Source organism: Tetrao urogallus, assembly GCF_951394365.1.
Source record: "Tetrao urogallus genome assembly, chromosome: 23".
NCBI lineage: Eukaryota > Metazoa > Chordata > Aves > Galliformes > Phasianidae > Tetrao > Tetrao urogallus.
The window spans coordinates 4033421-4054224 of NC_136836.1; the positions used below are offsets into that span (position 1 = coordinate 4033421).

Sequence of the window (20804 nt, forward strand, 5' to 3'; positions counted from 1 at the left end):
CCATGCAGCAGTGCTTCAGGAGCCCCTGCTGCCCCCCAGGGCTGTGCCTCCCCACAGCACAATGTAGGAGGCAGCCCCTGCCTCAGCCCCTGCCATCCATCAGGCAGTCAGAGCAGAGATTAAACATGAAACTGCAGTAACTAGAACCGATTAACCCTCGTGTTCCAACAAATCTGCAATTTTCAACCTCCCTCAGCTCCTTGGAGGCTTTTAGAGATGATTTCCTAAGTTTACTGTGTAATATCCTAATTACACATCACAGCAGTTGTCAGAGGAATCCCTGCCTGGCAGACAGCACCAGCGCTCCCCAGCCCACCTTGGGGGGCAAAGCTTCTCCACCCCTGACCCCCCATGCAGGGGCCTCACGTCCCCTGATGGCACTAAAGATCCCCAAGGGCTGCAGGCTGTAAGGGAAGCATTCTCCCTCCCTGTCCTTGCAATGCACCTCTGCCATGTGGCAGAGCCCTGGGCCAGGGCAGAAGGCACTGAGCCGCCAGTGCTGGTGCTCTCAGCAGGCAGGTGCTCACCCGGGTACAGAGAACCCTGGTAATTACAGGAAGGAGAAATACTGCGATGATTAATGGAATTTCTTCACTTTATGTCTCTGTCAGCCATGCAGAGCACAGCTAGATGGACTCTGCTGCTGTAACGTCTTTGGCTCGAACGCCATCAATTATAGGGATGCTCGCACAGCTTGGAATTAGAATTCAAATACAGTTTTAACTGTTATGAGTTTATTTCTCCCTACTCATCTGAGTACCAAACCCAGCTCAGAGGACTCAGATTCTTCTTCCAAAGCGTGTCTGTTGTGCATTCTGCAGCCACACAAGGCACTGCAGTACAGGACAGTGCTGGCAGCCCCTGACCCCCACAGCCCCCACTGTGTTGAGACCCAACACTACTCAGCCCCACTGCACAGCACTGTGTGGGCTACACAGGGGCTGAAACACAGCCCTACAAACAGTGTTCTGTTCCTGATGCTCCTTCTGCCTTCAGACTCTCTTAAGAACATCAAGCATTCCACGTAACTAAGGTTCTGCAGGAACGACAGAGAGTTAAGAGCTTTCATGGGGGAAATATGGGATGTATTTATCACACTCAGAAGCAACACAGCCAATATCTGCTTTTGACCCTGGCCAGGCCTTTCAGATTCCATCCTCCGGAGAAAAAAACACTCAGCATCACAAAGCCTGAACTCAGAGCTGTGAGCTCCAAACCAGGCACCAGGGTCATGTGCTGCTGTTACAGCCATAGGTCAGTGCTGCTCGCAGCCAACCCAGGGGCTGCTCAGAGGCAGGGAACGATGGACGTGATCCTCTCCCGCTTTAATCAACCTTTCTGCTCCCAGTCCTGGAGAACCACAATGCCAACAGCTCCGTGGCATCTCCTGTGAGGGGACACAGTGTGGGGTCACAGCCACCACCCATCACTTCTAGCGCAGCAGGGTGGGGATCAACACTCATCTTAATTGCAATCAAGACCGGGTGATTCATGGGAGATTTCTCTGGAGATGCAATTTAGACTCAGAAGCATTTCATGTTAGACCTCACCTTTAACTAAGCCTTCTTTGAAATGCTCCCCTGCCAAAAAGAGACAAGAAAGTAATCAGAGGTTTTGATGAAATATTTCTCAGCCCCTGTTCTGCACCTGAGGAAGAGGGATGCCGGCCCATGGCACATCCCAAGCAGCCCAGATTGCATCCGCATGGGGTCACCAAGCAGTGCTCACTGCTTCCTTCCTTACCCACCCCTTCTTTTAACGGTCCTGCTGCTTTTCAAGCACCAAAGGCAGTCGCTGCTTTGCAATTTTCTGAATATTTCCCTGTAATCTGAACAGCATCGGTAGGTTCTCACTCGGAGACCTTGAAGTTCTGCAGCGTGCCATCCTGCCAGGCTCATTTGATCTCAGCAATTCCTTTCTGTCTAACTGCCCACCACGGGCAGCCCGAGACATTTTCCATCCAGCCCCAAACTCCACCTCTACCCCACAGCTGGGGCTCAGGCAGCATCGCTCACACAGCACACACTGACAGCAGGTTGAACAGATGAGGCAGAGCGCAGCTCAGCCCAATGTTTGCTTTCCCTCTCTGATTTTCTCACATTTCACCACTCAGAGGGAGGGGGGTGGTGGGGGCGGCTCCAAGGATCCCCTGCACAGCTCCATCCTGCACTATAGAGTTTGGGTTCTGTGAGAGGTGCTTGCAGCAAGCAGAGGTTGGGGCAGCTCCTTGAATCGCGAGCTCTTTGTGTTGGGACAGAGCTGTTCTGTGCTCTGAGCACATCCCCCTCCATGCCTGTGGACACGAGAAGCAAAGCACCAAACCTCCAGCACATCCAACATGGGTTATGGGGGAACACTGCCCAGCGTGAGCTGCAGGCTGGGCTCCGCCATGGGGTTGCTGCAAAGCTGTAGGGATTTCAGAAGGAGATGAGAATTAATGCCTGGTTCAAGAACAATTATGTCAATTATGGTTTTAATTTAATCTCTGCAACATCTGGGACTCTAAAATAATGTAAATATTTGTAAAATGTAAAAAATGTAATGCTCTGTAAACTTCAGCATCCCTCCTATGGGGCATCCACCCCAGCTCCTGGCTAACAGAGGCAGATCCTATGGACTGCTCCTGGGCAGGATGCGTGCAGAGATGACTGAATTCCTTCTGTTTTGCCCATGAATAGAGGGCTGCCCATGGAGATTCCCCCTGGAGGAGGAGTGCTCTCCTGTGTGCCCACAGTGAGCACTGACACACAGAATTGCTGCTTGTGGGGTTGTGAGGAGCTCCACTGGGTGCAATCCCACAGGCACGAGCAGAGTCCCCTGCACCAGAGCCACCTGCAGGATCAGCTCTGCACCTCTGCTCGGAGGCGCAGGATCCCAGCTGCTCCCACATCTGTCACGTCCCATCTCTGCATCAGTGTGGGACAGAGAGCCTCACAGCCACGCTGGTTACTGCCCAAAACCTGGCACTGAATTTGCCTTTTTCTTTTAAGGAGCTGCACGGGCAAATGGAGCAGCAGCCGGGTGTGCATGGCCTGTATTCTGTGCCACATCCCAGCTCATGAGCTCCTGCTCTGCGTCCCCACAGGTTCAGCCCATACGAGTGGTACGACGCACATCCCTGCAACCCAGGCTCGGACATCGTGGAGAACAACTTCACCCTGTTCAACAGCTTCTGGTTCGGGATGGGCGCGCTGATGCAGCAAGGTACAGAGCTCCCTGCTGCTTCTCCCACACCGCGGCTTTTCAGACGTACGGCTTCATTTCTGTGTGACAGGAACAAGATAGCATCGCTGTGTCTGTCAGATCCAAGCAGACACCACAAAGGGACACTGCCAGCCCCGGGGCACAGCTGTCAGGGGATGGGGAGTGGGGCTGCTCTGATCAGGCATAGCCCACAGTGGGGTTCCTACATCCGTGTGCACACAGAGCCCCCAGATTTCTTCTGGGTGAGAGCAGCACTGAGCATCTCAGCCTTTTTTTTCCCCCTTTTTTTTTGGGCGCTGGCTCAAAGCCCATCCCATGAGCTCACCCTGCAGGGCACAGCCAGCTCACATGTGCCCTGCTAACAGTAATTACTCTTAATGACACGTGCAGGTGTTGGAAGGAGCAGCTCCAGAGCAGCTATTGGGAATCGCAGTGCGGGTTGTGCAGGGGCAGTGCCACACATAGCAGCAGCCCTCCAGCTCTGTTAGTTCAGCCATGCGTTTAAATATGTGATCTCAGATCTATTGCAGAAGACAGAGCTTTGTGCACTCTGATCTGTCCCTGTTTCCATCCCTGTGTGGTCATTCTGTGCACTGGGAAATGGCTGAGAGCCCTTTGGAGCACTCCCAGAGCTGCTGGTGTGGGTTACCAGCGTGGCAGGGAGCTTAGAAACGGGCACAGATAGGATTACAGCTGTATCTATGGATGCAACAGAGCAAAAAGAATGTATAGAGATGGAATGAATAGAGTAAATCCATTAGGAAGACAGCACGGAGCGAGCTTGTGAGCAGTGCTGAATGAGGAGCAAAATACAGCTGTGGTCTAATTGCAGAAAATCCAGGAATAGGAATCAGTGGAAAACATCAAACACCCTTCCCATTTTATTTATCCCACAGTGGTGGTGGCAGCCAGCGAGTGGCAGACCCATAGCACTGCCCCACAGCAGTGGGGCTCCTGCCCACACCTGCCCCCAATGGGCAGCAGCAGCGGATACATGAAAAGAGCTGCATTCTTTTCAGCTCAATCCCACATCTAAGAAGAAAAACGTTTCAGAGGTAGACTGATGTCACACTTCCCTGTGCATCAAAGGGCGAGGGATGGGATGGGGAGGAGAGGCGTCTTGAGAAGAACTGAAGCAAACTGGAAACCCAATGCTTTGCTTCCCGGCGCCTCTTTGCTGCGCTCAGGCAGGAGAAAAGCTGCACTCCACACCAGGCTTTGATGCCGCTGCACAAAATTGCTCTGCAAAGCCAAAATTGCTCTTTGTTGCAAATTCCAGGTTGGTTGTATCCTCCAAATGCAGCTGTTTCAAACCCAGAGCTCTTTCCTGGCTCTAAAAGGTGTCTTGGGTGATTACAAAAATAGCACAGCCCATTTAGTCCTTCATGTTTGCTCAGTAAAAGTCATTCCAGTCCTGTTACGCCTTTCATGCAGCAGCATCTCCAGCTCCCCTACTTCTAACCACCATTCAAAGCACCGGACCCTGATAGTTCCTTCCTCTCAGTGTTTGATTTCTCTTTTTAAACCTTGTGTATTTGAACACACTCCCTGGAGTGAGCGCTTTGAAAAGTGATCCGTATAAAAGCAAAGCACTCTTTAAATGGCAGAACAAAACACTCATCAAAGTTCATCAGAGCCTTGCTATTCAAATCTCATAAAAGCTGCCTCGTTAATTACTTCGGTTTGAATGTTTCCTGTAAATTGTGCACTGTACCCAAGGTCAGCAAGAAAGGGACAGAGGGACCCACTGATCTCCTCGCATGCATCTGGATGACATGCCTCAGAAGCAGCTGGCTTTAATTGCGTAGCTGTTACAGTTTGACAGTGAAACCCAATCCTCGTTGTGTATGTACGTATACACGTGGATGATGGATATAAAACAGGTCCCTTCTCTGGTCCCATCCCTCCCTGCCCCCTCCCCCAGGCTCTGAGCTGATGCCCAAGGCTCTCTCCACGCGGATCATCGGTGGCATCTGGTGGTTCTTCACCCTCATCATCATCTCGTCCTACACGGCCAACCTCGCCGCCTTCCTGACGGTGGAGAGGATGGAATCCCCCATTGACTCAGCAGACGACCTGGCAAAGCAAACCAAAATCGAGTATGGGGCCGTGAAGGACGGCGCAACCATGACCTTCTTCAAGGTGAGACCCGGCTCGGGATGCTGCCCCCCTCTCCAGCAGGTTGTTCCTGCCTGCCATCTTCATTAAGACATTAACCCTGTCGCTTTAGCTTACCTAGATTCACATCATGGCTAAATCCTTCTCTCCCAGTTGCTAATTGAAGTTGTAATTATAAAATTACAGCAAATGGGGGCTGTACCCAGCACAGGCTTAGATGCTCCAACCTACAGCAAAGAGGATGGATGCTCCTTACACTAAAGCCTACAGAAAACTCCTTCATTCCCTAAGAATCCCCATTTCCACACTTCTCCCACTGTTATTCCTCCATCCTGGGTCACACTGCTCTGTGTGCAGCCAAAATGCCCCTCCTGCCCCATGGTGCCCCTGCTCACGTTACCTCCTGAAGCCCCATGCATGGCAATGCCACCAAGGCTTCAGAATCAAGTCACATTTATTTCTGCTGCTTAAAACATGATTTCAGAAGTTAGCCAACACTGCGGGGAGGGTGCCAAGAGCATTCATATCTCACTGCTGCCTCAAAAATGGAAAGAAACCCAGGGACTTAAAAAGACCTTTGGAACCGCAGCTGGCCTTTAAAAACACACTTTCAGAAAAGAGCAAGAGAATAAAGGAATCGAAATGAGGGGTGATTAACCTAAGCAATGAGCATCCCAGCTTGGAGAGGAATTTAAATTTAATGGTGACCTTAAAAAGCTGTCTTGCAAGAAAAGGCCACGGCAGAACACAGAGGCATGCTTTATTCTCAGTGCCAAGTGCACGAGAGGATCCTTGCACACCACCACGTGTGCCTTGCACAACTGATATTCAGCTTACATGCAGTGCTTGTGTTGCATATGCAAAGGTTTTCCTGGGCAGTATGCATTCAATACTCCCCCGAAATCATGGAAGCAGGGTTCTGTCTCCTTGCAAATGCTCAGTCTGTGTGTGGTGGGGGTCTTTCAGGGTCTCTGATGGTCAGCAGTAGGATTCCTCACCATGGCTGCTGGCTGAACCTGGAGCAGCACAGTGCTGCCTCCTGAAGGAGCAGCCATTGGGAGACGCAGCCTTTTACTGGGGCGTTTTAACTACTCCTTCCAATAAGAGTTTTATATGGAAATAAAAGGAAACTATCTTTTTTTTAAACCAAGGACACAGCACTTTTATAGCTTCCTATCATTATGCATCAGAATCGTTCTCCGGGCTTCTAATGGGCACTTGGCACAGCTCAGTGCTGCAGCACATTTCCCTTTCTCTGCGTTGTGCCGTTGCTGTTTGGAGATGAATGCCAGCACTGCCCTCTGACACACGGGCACAGCACAGGGGATGCTGCACCCACTCAGCCCTCATGCATGGGCAGCTGGCAGAGCTGTTTGCTGCCCACCCTGAGACCCCCACAGCCCCCCATAGACCGCAGCACTGAGAGCTTCCCGACTGCATCAACAGACTGCGACTTCATGAGAAGAACCTTGGAGCAGCTATTTATTTCCTGGCGATGCAGATTGAGTTACAGGAGTAAACAGATCAATTAATTTGGGAGCAGCATCTCGCTTTCATTGCGGATCATGCCAGGAATCCTTCATATCGTGCAGGAGATGCTGTCTCGCTCTGAACAAACGTGGGGCTTAATGTGAGGGTGTGTGGATGTGTGTACACATACATTCACTTGTACAGAAATGTTAAATCCTCCAGAGTAAGTATCTTCAGTTGGGGAAAATCAATTTATTTTTTCATACAGGCTGGAATTGAAAATCGTCAGCCTGAAAGTTACTTTCTTGCCAATTTCACTGATAAAAAAGCATATATGTCTTGGCAAGATGCCTCATATTGCCTCCTCTAAACTATTCCATTAATTTATTTGGGTGACTGCTCTTGAAGCATTGGTTATTAAAGGCAGCTCCTGAGCTGTGACTCTAAAGAATGAGCTCAGAGGCATTGAGTTCCTGCACTCCCTGCACACAGTGGGGCTGCTGCCCACTTCTGCATGCCCCTCACTCAGCTCCAGGGCAGGGGCTGCTTGCCACCATAGCATGCCTTGGGCTGGAAAGGACCCCAAGGGTCAGCAAGTTCCATCCAACCTGGTCTTGAACACCTCCAGGTGCTGTATTCACATCCCACAACGTGTACACGATGTATGTACTCACCGAGTATCCATTTACTGCTAACGAATTACTGTGCATAACGAGGACGGGTTTGCTTATGGCAACGGTGTGCTCCCAGGGGACATCACCCACATCCCATAGATGAATGAGGCCCCCTGAAGTGCAGCTGCAGCGCTGTGAGGTGTGAGCTGCAGCTCCCCATTCCTCCTGCAACGCCTGATTGATGGCTGCTCTCACCATGACTGACAATCACTTCTAAATTGGACTTCTAACAAATAGCCAGCTCTATCAAACCGCTGGTGCTGCACTGAGAATTACAGCTGGCGAATTTTCGCTTGGAAAGGGACTGCTCTTATCTCCTGTTAGCCGAGTTAAAGAAACTAACTGGAAATAAATTCCCCGTAGGGAGGTGGAGGGCTGCAGACTGCAGAGCTCAGCCAAAGCAGAGCTGTGCCGAGCTGCACCAAGCTATGCTGAGTTGTGCTGAGCTGTGCCGAGCTGCCTTTGCAACCACAGCTCACCCCAGGGCTCTGTTTGGGGAGGACGAGGCCACAGCAGCTTGTTGGGCAGACACAAGGCTGGGGCTGCAGCAAACAGGAAGGTCTGCAGCCCAGGACTCCGTGCTGGAGACATGCAGCATCCATCCTGCTATTTCCACACAATGAAGTCCCTGAGCAGGTCAAAAGAAGGGATTTAAGAAGAGCAGAGAAGAGAAAAGTGGGGTTTTTTTTCTGTTCCAAGCAGTCCTGTCTCATGTAATTTAAGCTGCCTGAAGAGCTACAATGCCTCATGCAAGTCCTATTAGCTTCACTAAATGCAGCCTATTGATTTTTTGCCAGTTTATTTTGCTCTGCGCTTTAAACTGGGAGAACACTGATGTTGTTTAAGAGCCCTGTGTCAACACCCAAGGAGCATTAAATGCAGGAAGAGAAAGAGCAAAAGGGAGAGCCAGTGAACCCAGAGGCCTCTGATCTGAACTATATAAATGTTAAACAAGTCGTTATCGGCAACTCGAGTGCGCTGTTCATTTCAATTACCCATCGTAATGCACAGATATTTAATAATCCTTTTGGAGGCGACATTTCTTGCTGCTCTTTGAGGCTTGATAGATGCCACAAATCTAGCTCACGGGCACTGGACCGGATTTTCAGGCGAGGGAGATTATCCTGCCTCCTGAATGCAGCTCGCTCCTGCACCGCAGGTTCATCAGCGGATTATAACGAGTGTGAATTCTAATTGACATCAGCGAGTCCGTGGCTGTTCCAGCAGGGATGAGCCCATGGGTCAGCAGCAGAGGAATGGCCTCTGTCACCATGTGGCACTGCTGGGGTGCTGGATGGGTGAGCACAGCCACAAACCCACGTGCTGAATAAAGGAGGCAGACAGGCAAAGCATCCGAAATCAATCATAAAGAGGGACTGCCTGGCTTAGCTCATTTTCCCCTATATAAATACATGGATAGCAGCAGCCAGAACCGTGTGCAGGATGAGCCTTGTGCCTGTCCCCAGCACAGCAGCCGACCAAGAGCGTGGTCACAGACAAAGCCTGTATTTAAGATGTTACGGAAAGACCAAAAAGAGCCACGCTTCTTCTCACCAACACATTTCCTAGAAGAAAAACGTGTCTGTACAAAGAGCAAGCTAGACAGCATGCTCCTCCTTTCCAACAGAACGCCTGCTGCTCGTGGAAGAATACCAGAGCCTATTTTTAACCATAAGACAATCTTCTCGAATATTTCCAAGCCTCTGTTTACGTGGGTACGTTAAATTTGTTTGGCAGTTGCACATACCTCAGAGGAGACGTTTCCTTGTGGTGCTTGGGGAAAGACAGAAATACAACAGAGCGTGTGAGAGAGAAAAACAGATCCTCCAAACATTCTCTGTCTTCTCTCACTGTCATTTTTTTTTTTAACTGTAAAGATGCAATTTTTTTTTCTTTTCCCCAGCAAATAGAACATTAATTCTTATTTTGGTATCATTTCCCCAGAAATCCAAAATTTCTACCTTCGAAAAAATGTGGGCTTTCATGAGCAGCAAACCCACAGCTCTCGTTAAGAACAACGAGGAAGGAATCCAGCGGACCCTGACGGCTGATTACGCCCTGCTGATGGAGTCCACCACCATCGAGTACATCACCCAGAGGAACTGCAACCTCACCCAGGTCGGGGGGCTCATCGACTCCAAAGGCTACGGGATTGGGACCCCCATGGGTAAGTGGCTGTAGGGACACAATCCTCTCCCAACAGCCGATTTCCAAACACCAAAGCTCATACGGACCACCTTCCAAAAGAGAGATCTGGAGGTCCTGGTCACTGGGAGGGCATCCCCACTTTGTGCTGTTTGCCCCCAGGCTCACCGTACCGGGACAAGATCACCATCGCCATCCTGCAGCTGCAGGAGGAGGACAAGCTGCATGTCATGAAGGAGAAGTGGTGGCGGGGGAACGGCTGCCCTGAGGATGAGAACAAGGAGGCCAGTGCCCTGGGCATCCAGAACATTGGTGGCATTTTCATCGTGCTGGCAGCAGGCTTGGTGCTGTCAGTCTTTGTGGCCATGGTGGAGTTCATCTACAAGCTGCGGAAGACGGCGGAACGTGAGCAGGTACCAATCCCACACTTCCCTGCTAGCTTTGGGCTGAGGATTTCCCTTTCCCGAGCCCCCTGCATAGGGCAGAGCCACAGCACCCCTGGGTGCCCTCCCTGTGCTCCCTGCCCGTCCCATCCTGTGCACAATGAGAGCCCATGGCATTGAAAGGCAGCCTGTAGGAATGTCCTTCCTGCGTGCTGCGGTGCTGTAACGGGAAGCACATCCACAGCAAAACCACAGCAAAACACTCAGGCTGTGTGTCAGGGCAGACAGGTGCAGACACTGCTCGCTGGCAAGTGCAGCAGGACTCTGCCTCTCTGATTCATAACCCTACCAGCCCCCACCAGCATCACACAAACCCTCCAGAGCTCTGTCTTCCTGCAGGAGTTAGCATACACAAGGTATAACCTTACCAAAGCAGAGAGTCAACCCCAAAGCTTGCACACAGCTCAAGTCCCACTGAGCACAGCTGATCATAGAATCACAAAGTCACTGAGGTCAGAAAAGCCCTCTCAGCCCCCAAGCAACCCCAGCCCGCGCCCCCCATGCCCACAATGTCCCTCAGTGCCACATCCCCACAGCTCTGAACACCTCCATGGATGGTGACGCCAGCACTCCCTGTGCAGTCTGTGCCAGTGCATCACTGCTCTTTGGAAAAGAAATCTCACCTAATATCCAACCTGATGCCTTCAGCACGGCCCAAACCTCTGCTGCTGCAGAGATGAGCTCCAAAACTGCAGGCACGGGGTGGTAACGATGCGTTCTGTGCCTCCTCTCCGCAGCGCTCCTTCTGCAGCGCGGTGGCCGATGAGATCCGGCTGTCACTCACCTGCCAGCGCCGGGTCAAGCACAAACCACCCCCACCCGTCATGGTGAAGGCAGATGCTGTGATCAACATGCACACCTTCAACGACCGCCGGCTGCCAGGGAAGGACAGCATGAGCTGCAACACCGGCCTGACGCCCGTGTTCCCATAGGCAGCAGAAACTGGGGGCGGGAGGGAAGGATGTGCAGAGGATGTGCTCCGAAGTGGGGGAAGAAAGGATTTGGAAAAAAAAAAGAAGAAAAAAAAAAAACAAGAGGGAAAAAAGAAAGAAAGACAGAAAAAAACGCAGGAGGAAAAAAAAAAAAAGAAAAAAAAAAAAAAAAAAAGCTTGGTTTGGTTCATTTCGAGAACAAGGCCTTTCAACACCGCTGCATCCATCACCGGCGCAGAAGCAGCAACGTCAAAGCACAGACTGCACTGTGGGTCTCGGGGCTTTTCTGTTTTGTTTTTTCTTGTTTTTCATTCCTCATTTTTTTTACAGCTTTGCTCCCTGGCCTCGTGCAGCCCAACGCCCCACCAGAGTCTGATGTTTACACACCGAGAACACGCGGAGGCACAACTGAATTGAGCCAAACTGAGCCCCAGCGGGCAGCGAGGAGCCCCCGAGCACAGCTCCTCCAGCATGGCAATAAAGGGACATGTTGTCCATCGGGTGTGCATGGCACACCTGGGAGAAAGGGACAGGAGAAGCCTCCCGACGCACTGCAGCTGCTGGCATGGAGGAGGCACCCCAGCAGCCATTGGTGGAGCAGAGGCAGCCCAGCAAGCTGGAATGGAACTGCAGCCAGGCGGGAAGGGGCTGACATGGTGTGTGTGGGGACTGCAAAGAACTGCTGCCAACCTGGGGCTGCCCCAACGCCCCACACCACACAGCCTGGTTCCTCCCCCTGCTGCCAGGCAGCAGAGCTCATGGGCTGCAGCAGAGATGGGAGGAGAGCTGTATCCCAGAGGAGGACAGGACGGGTGCCATGAAGCTGGCCGCAGCTCTGTGTTCACACCTGAGCATCCCGGTGGGGTCCCAGCACACGGTGCAGCTCAGCCCAGTGCCTCTCACCCACCCACAGCTCCATGCAAACGCACTCATGTGTTCTTAAGGAATCTTCCATGCACTGTGTTCTTCTTTTCAGGTCGCTAACCCAGAAGGCTGGTCCTGAGCACCAATCGAGTCAGAATTACCAAAGACCCCTCTGCTAACCGAAAGGAACGCTGAGCAGCTCCGCTCCGCTCCGTCCCTCCATGGGAACACAACCCATCTCTTCCCAACCACTGCAAAAAGAAGCAAGCAGACCCACTGTCACCCCGAGCACCACGAGCACCCGAGCACTGCAGAAAGTGATTCAAAGCTCTGGTGCAGATGCTGGTGTTGAAGAAAAGCGCAGCCCCCAGCCCCTGCCCGGCGTCCCACAGCACGGGGGGCTTCTTCCCACCCTCCATCAGGAAGGTTTCCTTGGAGCTGATCCCAACTAGCAACCTAGATCAAGGGGAGACAACTCTTCCCCCCCCCTCCCAAAACAGAATTTGTCTTTATTTTGTTCTCCCCTGATGTAAAGAAGTAACGTAGAGACCCGAAACTAAGAACGGATAGTGTGACTCAAGTAGAGGTATGCAAAGAATTTACATTTATTTCCACCTTTTCATAGAAATCGTGAAAAGTCAGAGCTGAAAGCTGCCACCTCAGTGCACATCATCACGGTTGCAGTTTGCTGATTGTGCACCCACTGGCTGAGGATGCACCGTGAGCACAGCTCTGCTCCCTGAGCCGATGCACCAGTGCTGCTCACCACCCTGGGGCTGAGCAGGGCAGCAGAGCTGATGCTCCCCTTGCAGATTTATAAGCCATCAGACAGAGATTTTTACAACCACGACAAAGATAAAAAAGCCTGAAACCTGCTTTACATTTCCTGAGAGCAAACCACCCCCAAACCAGCATTCACTTTGCTTCTCCGCAGACCTCTTTTGTTACTGAGCTAAATATCGCTTCTGCCGTGAGCACCAGTTATTCATCTTTGACACCAGTTCAATTTCCTTTTACTCACAAATGCCCCAGAGTGACAGGTGAGCACCAGCGCTGCTCGTGCTGTGGGCCAGCAAGACAAACCGCTGCGGCTCTGCTTTCTCCCTTCTCTCTCCAGCCACACAGCAGCTCTCCACGTGTCTGTGTGGTTCAACCATCACAATCCTGCTCACTCCCAGGAAGCACCAGCTCTGCTGACAGCACTGTGCTGCCGGGCAGGGAGCTCACAGCACACACAGCACAGACAGCATCGGCCCCCCCAGCCCTGCTCACTGCGCTGGGCAGCCCTGATCTCAGCATCGCTGCTGACTGCTGGAGCAGGTTGGGATGCAGCTGGGATGCAGATGGGATGCAGAGGGAACGCAGCTGGGATGCAGCCAGGGCTGGGCTGTGCAATGCTGTGCAGGCAGCAGTGAGGAACCTGGCAGATGGCAGAGGGGAGACCCCATAAGGCGCAGCTATGATGACAAAGCATCAAAGCCTTTTGCAAGCTGCCCTGTGACCTGCTCGTGGCTACCAGCGACTCATGTCTTAGGAATGTGACTTCCAACCCTCAAGCGGGTTCATTCCTTGCTTGGTGGGCAGAGGGACTGAAGAAGTGAGGAGAAAATGAAGAAAACCCATTAGGGCTACGGAACTGTACCCGCAGCGTCCCCATTCCCCTTCACTGTCCCTTCCTCACCTGCTTTCTTCTTCCAGGTCTCCTGTGAGACAGAGCAGGGACACAAGGGCAGCTCCCTCTGGGGCTGCTCTTCCATTTAGGCTGATCTGCTGAGATTTGGGTCAAGACACCAACGCTGCAAACCCACGGAGTCAGCACACGGAGGGACGCCGCTCAGCCCCACAGCGCTGCGGTGTGGGATGCACTGCACTGCCCACACCTCTGTCAAACAAAAGAGTGGACGAAAAGAAATAAAAAGGGAAAACGACAACAAAAAACAAAATAACCAACGGACAACAACAATGGAAAAGAGTGCGGGGAAAAAAAAAAAGGAAAAATAGAAAAAAATAAAAACTGCTCTCCTTGACATTCAGGGGAATTTCCTTTGTGGACATGCAGAATTTCTATGAATATAGTTTTTTGTAAACATTTTGTAACAATTTTGGTTTCATAGTAACTGTGTTACTTGCTGATCATTCTAGGCTGATGTAAATAAAATTTCCAAAAAAAAAAAAAAAAAGAAAAAAAAAAAAAAGAAGAAAAAGAAAAAAGAAAAAATTCCAATTATTTTCCTTTTTAAGACACTGTGATATATCAAAGTGCACAGTTTGCTGTATGAAGTAATATGGTTTTAAATTTTAAATAAAAAATGATTTCTAGAAAACAACGAAATCTGCCTCGGTCTGTGCCTGATGTCTCCATCTCCCTTAGTTGGAATGCAGCTCCTAAATGCAGCCCAGCATCACAGCCCAGCTGTGGTCCATAGAGAGGGACAGCACTGCATGGCTGTGCTCACTGCAGGGATGCCACAGCCATGGGTGAACCTCAGCCCTTCTGGGCTCTGAATAATCCCCCAAAGCTGCCATTCCCTGAGCATCGGTCAAAAGAATCTCTCCCCACTCTAATTATTCCTAAGGGTCACCTCATAAATTGTTCTCATCTCTGTTATTCACTCCAGCCCTGGAAAGCCGCAGCACCGACGTCCCCATCAAGGAGGGCCCTGCAGAGCTCCTCTTTTTGTTCTGAGCCCTGATCAATATGCAGAGGACACGGCAAAAAGAAGAAGGGGAAAAAAAGGTAAAAGCAGGCGATGCCTTCGCGAGGCTCCTTCAGCACGTGGGGCTGCTCCTGGGAGCCTCCCAGCACATTGCACCGCGCCATGCTGCACTGCGCCGTGTCACCAGGCAGTAATTAACCCTGCCACTCAGCCCGCACGGTGCTGCCAATCATGTGCCATGAATATTTAATCAGACAACGGATTTTCACTGGTAAAAAGGCGCCGCGCTCCCTCTGAGCATCAGTCCTTCCCATCGGGGCAAACAGGGCAAACATCAGGGAACGGTGCCTGCTGTCTGCGTTGTGGATTCCTAACCTGCAGAGCCCAAATCACAGCAGAACTGCTCTGTCTGCAGCAGCATCCTCTGATCCCAAAGCACAGAGCTCCAATCTGTGATTGAGGGGTTGGACTCGATGATCTCTAGAGGTCCCTTCCAACCCCTACAGTTCTGTGATTCTGTGATCCTGTAATCCCGTGGCACGAGGGCAGCGGACACCAACAGCAGCCCTACAACCAATTAAACCCATCCCCAGGTCTGGACTGAACGTTCCCATGAGCTGAACGCTCCTCACTTCCTCAAAGACTTGGAGATGGAACAGAGAACAGGAGGATGCCTTCTTGAAGAAGAGGACGTGGGGTTTCCTCTGCACTTCCCAACTCTGAAAACAAACCAAAAGGCTCAAATGCTCCCTGGTGCTGTCATGCCTGGGAGCATCTCCCAGGATCCGTGGAGATGGGCTTCCAAACACTGCAGAGCAGTGCAGCTGCACAGGGATGCAGCACTGCTGGAGCCGGGAGCACGGAGCAAACTGCAGGCAGACAGGGTGCTGACACCTCTCACTCGGAGCCCTGTATCAATGGTTCTGTGCTGCAGGCTCCAAACACAGAGTGAAAGTGTGATCTCAGTAAACAAGAGATCTTCTGGCAGCACTGATGCAACATATGGGCTCCAGCTAACGTGCTTTCAAAGGGGTTCGTAGGGCAGGGAAGTGATGGTGCGCAGGCAACACACGCAGCCCCACGGTGCTCTGCCATGGCCAAAGTGAGTGGGTTCCTTCTGTGGGTACCAGCACTGGGGGGGTGTTGTTACATGAAGGAAGGGCACGGGGCAGAGCACGGGGTGAGGGCATCACTGCAACACGGGGAAGAGAAGAGGTGGATCTCGCAGGAAGGCTCCGGGTTTCACTGCAAGAATCTCGCTCATTCTGCTTGTGGCTGAAAACTGCTCGGAGAGACATCATTAAAGTGTTTAAGAAGCATCTGTCATTATTAAAACAAAGTTGCTTTGCAATTTTACTATTTCGCTGCAGTTTCATTATCTTATGCAAATGAGCCATCTATTCCCTTCTGTAGTGTGGGCTGCAGCGGGACGGGAGCCCCAGCGAGACTATTTATTACCAGCCTCTCACTCTTGAGATTATCAATTGCAAATGAAGGAGCATAAATACATCTTCTTTAGCTGCTTATGCCACATTAAGGAACACGCTCGCAGCTAATGGCTTTGCAGCTCTCATCTGCTCAAACAGGAGCAGAGCACGGGGGGACTCCTTTGGTTGGCAGCAGCGTTCAGGCTGGTGGAACCCAATCCTCAGCAGTGTGCTGTGCCAGCAGCACTGAGCCCAGCCCAGCCTGTGGGTGACCACGTAACGACACCAGGTGATACCATCTGTATGGCCTTCAGGATGAATTCTGGTACTGCAGTGCTCAGAACAGAAAGCCCTGCCCTTAGCTCTGGCTCTGTGGCTCCTCCACGCACAGATCTCCTGCTCACCCCTATGGACCCCTGCCCTGCTGTCCATGGCATAAGATCCACACCTGTCTCACTGCTGGCCCTGAAGCTCCCAGCTGGAAATATGGCACTACTGTGAGTAGGGCCACTGGTGTGAATCCGGATCAAATGGCTTTGGGTTCAAGAACCCTGGAGAAGTTGAATGTGGCTGCTGCCTTTTCTCCTCCATGGAGAAGTCTACAAGAACACCAAGGTGCCTGCACTACCAACATGTGCCACATCAGTCATTGGAGTCATAGCAGGGTGGCTCAGAAGTCGCACAGCTCAGTTGCAGCCCCTGAATCCCAGCAATTCCACCCCCCAGCATTGCCCCCAGCCCTGCAGAGCGGTGCAGAGCTGTCCCCAGGCACCCCACCAGCCATCACCATGTGCCCCTGTCTCGGTCACCCAGCAGCCTCCAGCTTCAGCAGCCACCGAGGGGCACAAGAGAAGAGGAAATTAGTAAAGGAGACAGCCAGGCTGTAATCAATATGCAATCTGACAAGGCTGCCAAAGCAGTTGTATTCTGCAGTGGGAATGCCACTGCGCCCGCCCCCAGCACAAGCACCAATGCAGACCAAGGGCTGCTGGGTGCACTGGAATCCCTGCAGGCAGGAATGGCGCAGGGCTGGCAGCCAGCACACAGACATCCCCCACAAGTGGGTAATTGATGCTATCTAGGGCCAGGTTATTGCAATCAGCATCGCTCTCTTTACATCAGCATTCGCCGCAGCCGAACCCTCTCGTGTTCCAGAGGGTTAGAAAATGTTATTATCCAGACAAACCCTCTAATTGCAACCAATTCGATTAAGCAGTCAAATGAAAATGACACAAACAAAGCTGTCTGAGATTCGGGTGGCTCGATGGCTTGCTGCTGCTTTGATTTATTCCTAACTGGATTTACAGAGCACACCCGGGGCACGTCGGTCCACCAGCGCTGGGAGCAGCGCTGTGCTGGGGCCTCTGCAGCCCCACGATGGTGCCCATCAGCATCCTTCAGTCCTCCTCACCCACCTTGAGCTCCCCAGATCCAAGCTGTGCTCTGAGATCATTTGGAGACACTTTGCTCCGTTACATCCTGGAATATGTAAAAGTCTCCCAGAGTCTGGTGGCAGGCCTAAGGCAGAGCTCTAATTAGGCCATCAATAACCCAGAGCAGCTGCTCAGAAAGAATTCAGCTGTTCAAAGATGGAAAAGTCCATTAAGTTTATTGCATGAAATGTTGGACATGGTTTAGACAGGGGATCACAGCCAAATTATATAAACTACCAAAAAGCTGCCAAATGGAGGAAGTACGGGCAGGACGGGGCATTTTTAAACTGTCATTGCCCCGAAGGGAGAAGCAGACCCATTTGTCTGGTACTGCTGTCCAGAAGCATTGTCTGATGATAACTGCAGAGCCAGTGCTGAGCTCACACAGCTACGGTATGAGAACTGGAATAGAAGGTAATTATCCAAGTATTTCAGTAACTGTGGCAATTAAGTATTGTGGTAACACTTTGAAAACACAGCAATAAAATCAGAAACACAAGGAGCTGAAACGTTCTGCAGTAGGGATGAGGGGAAGCACGTCCTGCTCACAACTCCGGGCTCCCCAACCTCTCCACGGTGCAGATGCACATTCCCAGCCCACGGCCTTTGGAAGCTGTGCTGCTGAAAGCAATGGGCAGCTCAGCAGCAAGGGCACGCTGAGGGACACGGACATGTGGAGGGAGGGATGTGGGCAGCGTGAAGGTGATGGGCACGGGATGGAGGCAGCAGCGCCAGCTGGGGACGGGCTGACTGCAGAACTGGCAGAGCGGTGCTGGAGCTGAAGGCACTGCACAGCAAATCAAAGGACAGCCACTGGGGAGGCATTAAAGTACAGCACACGGCTGGCCCCGGCGGCTGCTGAAGGATGGGATAAAAAGAGGAACAAAAGAAGAGACTCAAAGAGTCCTATTTTTAGGTAGAGCTGCTGGAGCTCCGCGCTGCTGGTGGCCGGGCGCCGACAGCCACCAGGTGTAACCAAAGTGCGTGCTCAGAGCCTGTGCTGGGGGGCCAGGCCACACTCCATGACAGCCCCTCTGCAGGGAACTGAGAGGTTTAATTTGTGGGGGTAAAGATTCCCATCAGAACCAATAAATAAAGACTGAGGCTGCGTCTTATCAAAAAATCCTTTTCTTCCCTCTCCGGGTGCCAGAAATTCCCACAACGCTGAGAAAATAGAGAACAATTTTTAAGCACTGCTCTAGCAATAAAATACTGATCTCCAGCAAATGGAATTCGGAACATACAACAGTGGGCTATACATTATCCTGCCTAAAGCCTCCCCTGAGGGAAACGAGGTTATCAAAACTTTGGAGGACTTAATGCAAACGCTGCTCCTTCTGCTGCGCAAACGGCCGCTATGGGGAGGTTGGCACCGCACTGCAGAGCCTGACCCCATCATCTCCGAGCTGCCATTCCTGAAGCAGGCACTGCCCAGCACTCAGCACTTGCTCGGGGAAAGTTCACTCTCAGGGCACCTTTCCTGCTGCAATGCAAAGCTGCTGCAGACTGGGTTCACAGAAGCAGCATGCTTAAATGAGAAAAGGCATGAATTGCACTACAGGGGTCGGGGGAGATCAATCCAAACCCTGAGCAGGTACAAATCGATTGCTCTCGTGCTGCCCTCGCTACCAGGCTGATAGGAGGACCCTAACCCTAATCCTAACCCTAACCAGCTGCACCCAGAGGAGCACAGCAGAGCTGTTTACCCAGCTGAAGGCCCACGCATGGGCTGTTTTGCTTCTACCTGTCTGCCGTCTGCTTCCAACATCACGCACCTCCCTGGGGTGCCGCAAAAGGCTGATCCATGGAATCCAGGCTGAGTGTTTGTTTTGTTCTGCTGAGACACAGCTTCGCAAGAGGAGGCCTTGGGAAGAGTAATTGAATTAGAGGAATCCAACTGCTCTGCAGGATGAGGATTCACCCCTCTGCTGCTGTGGGGTCAGGGGGGAACGGGGGGCTGCTGTGTGTGCACCTACTGCTCACAGCCTCTACAGAGGGAGATCCCACAATCGGAAACACGGTGATAATTGCCACCTATGTCATCGATTTTCAGACAGAAATTATTTTTTCCTTTTCCCCTGAATAACACTGGATTAACTCAGAGAGGACATCGCATGGGAGGGGATGGCTGTGCTGGGCTGGAGGACAGATGCAGGCAGCAGTGCCAGCACTGATGAGCTGAGCAGAGAGCTGCCACCAGAGCCCCAGCAATGGGGTGGGACGGAGGAATCAAAGATGGGAATCTTCTGCTGCCCTGTAGCCTCACAAAAGGAACACCAACCGAAACCTGTGCTGCCAAGGACAAGAAATTTAGAGCAAAAATAATGCTTGTCACTATTTTCCTTTTTTCTTGCTGTTTGCAAGTAGTGAGGGCCTCACATTCTCCCTAAAACATGGAATGATTTCTTCTGTGGTCCCACGAGAGACATTAGGCTGCTGGAATACCAATCGAGTTCAGGCCTTCCTGAGATTTCAAATTAATCGCACTGATTGCAGCTTTATTTAGTCACTGAGGTCTACTTAGCCCTTCCTTTGTTGCCGTAAAAGGCTTGTTATTCTCTTTAATTGAACCACTTTTGTAAACTGCATGCATTCCCACTAATTATTTTCCTTGATGAAAGTGGAGCTCCTCATCACTAACGCTCTCCTGAAACCTGTCATCTGGCAGGGAGCAGCAGGGCAGCACGTGTGCCAAGCTGGGCAGAAGGGGCTCAGGACCCGACCACACTGTGTGCATGGCAGGGATGGGATGATGGAAGCACCACTGTGAGCTGCGTGACGCAGCCTTCCACTGAACTATGAGTGAGAAAGGGCTCTGTGTACATCAGAATTATCCAAAGACTTGGGCTTGTTGAAGGTATTTGCCTTTGAAATGTAGAGTCAAAACAAAGTGACTTTTTAATGAACCTTTTCTCGTTCAATAAGAGAGCTCATTTCCCTCAATCTAGCTTCAAGTCAGTATTTAAAAAATCAGAACTGTTTCATTCAGCTCGCAGACAATCAAAGCACCATTTGAGCAAGAAACGTGTGGGGATTTCATCATCCTGGCTGTGCTCAGTGCGTGGGGAAGAAGTGAGCAGGGCACCGAGTGAGGAGTAGAGATCTGTGCCTGGGAGGGTCGGGGTTAGGGTTAGGATTTGGGTTAGGGTTAGGTTAGGGTTAGGGTAAGGTTTAGGGTTAGGGTTAGGGTATGGGTTAGGGTTAGGTTTAGGGTTATGGCTAGGGTTTGGGTTAGGGTTAGGGTTAGGTTTAGGGTTGGGGTTAGGTTTGGTTTTTGTTTAGGGTTAGGGTTGGGGTTAGGGTTAGGGTTAGGGTACGGGTTAGGGTTAGAGTTAAATTCAGGGTCATGTTTATTGTTAGGGTCAGATTGGGATTAGGATTAGGATTAGGCTTAATGTCAGGGTTAGTGTTAGGTTAGGTTCAGGTTCAGGACTGTG

General features: G+C 51.4%; 1 protein-coding gene across 1 annotated transcript in view; it reads left to right on the top strand.

Moving 5' to 3' along the window:
* The window catches only part of GRIK3 (glutamate ionotropic receptor kainate type subunit 3), a gene marked incomplete at both ends in the record, with an annotated part of 69437 nt that extends 58451 nt beyond the window's left edge, over window positions 1-10986 (top strand). The window contains 5 exons of the mRNA XM_079546037.1: window positions 3086-3204; window positions 5129-5346; window positions 9411-9633; window positions 9774-10024; window positions 10792-10986. Coding sequence (XP_079402163.1) covers window positions 3086-3204; window positions 5129-5346; window positions 9411-9633; window positions 9774-10024; window positions 10792-10986 — 1006 coding nt within the window. The remainder of the gene's footprint in view (window positions 1-3085; window positions 3205-5128; window positions 5347-9410; window positions 9634-9773; window positions 10025-10791) is intronic.
* Between the last annotated feature and the right edge of the window lie 9818 nt (window positions 10987-20804).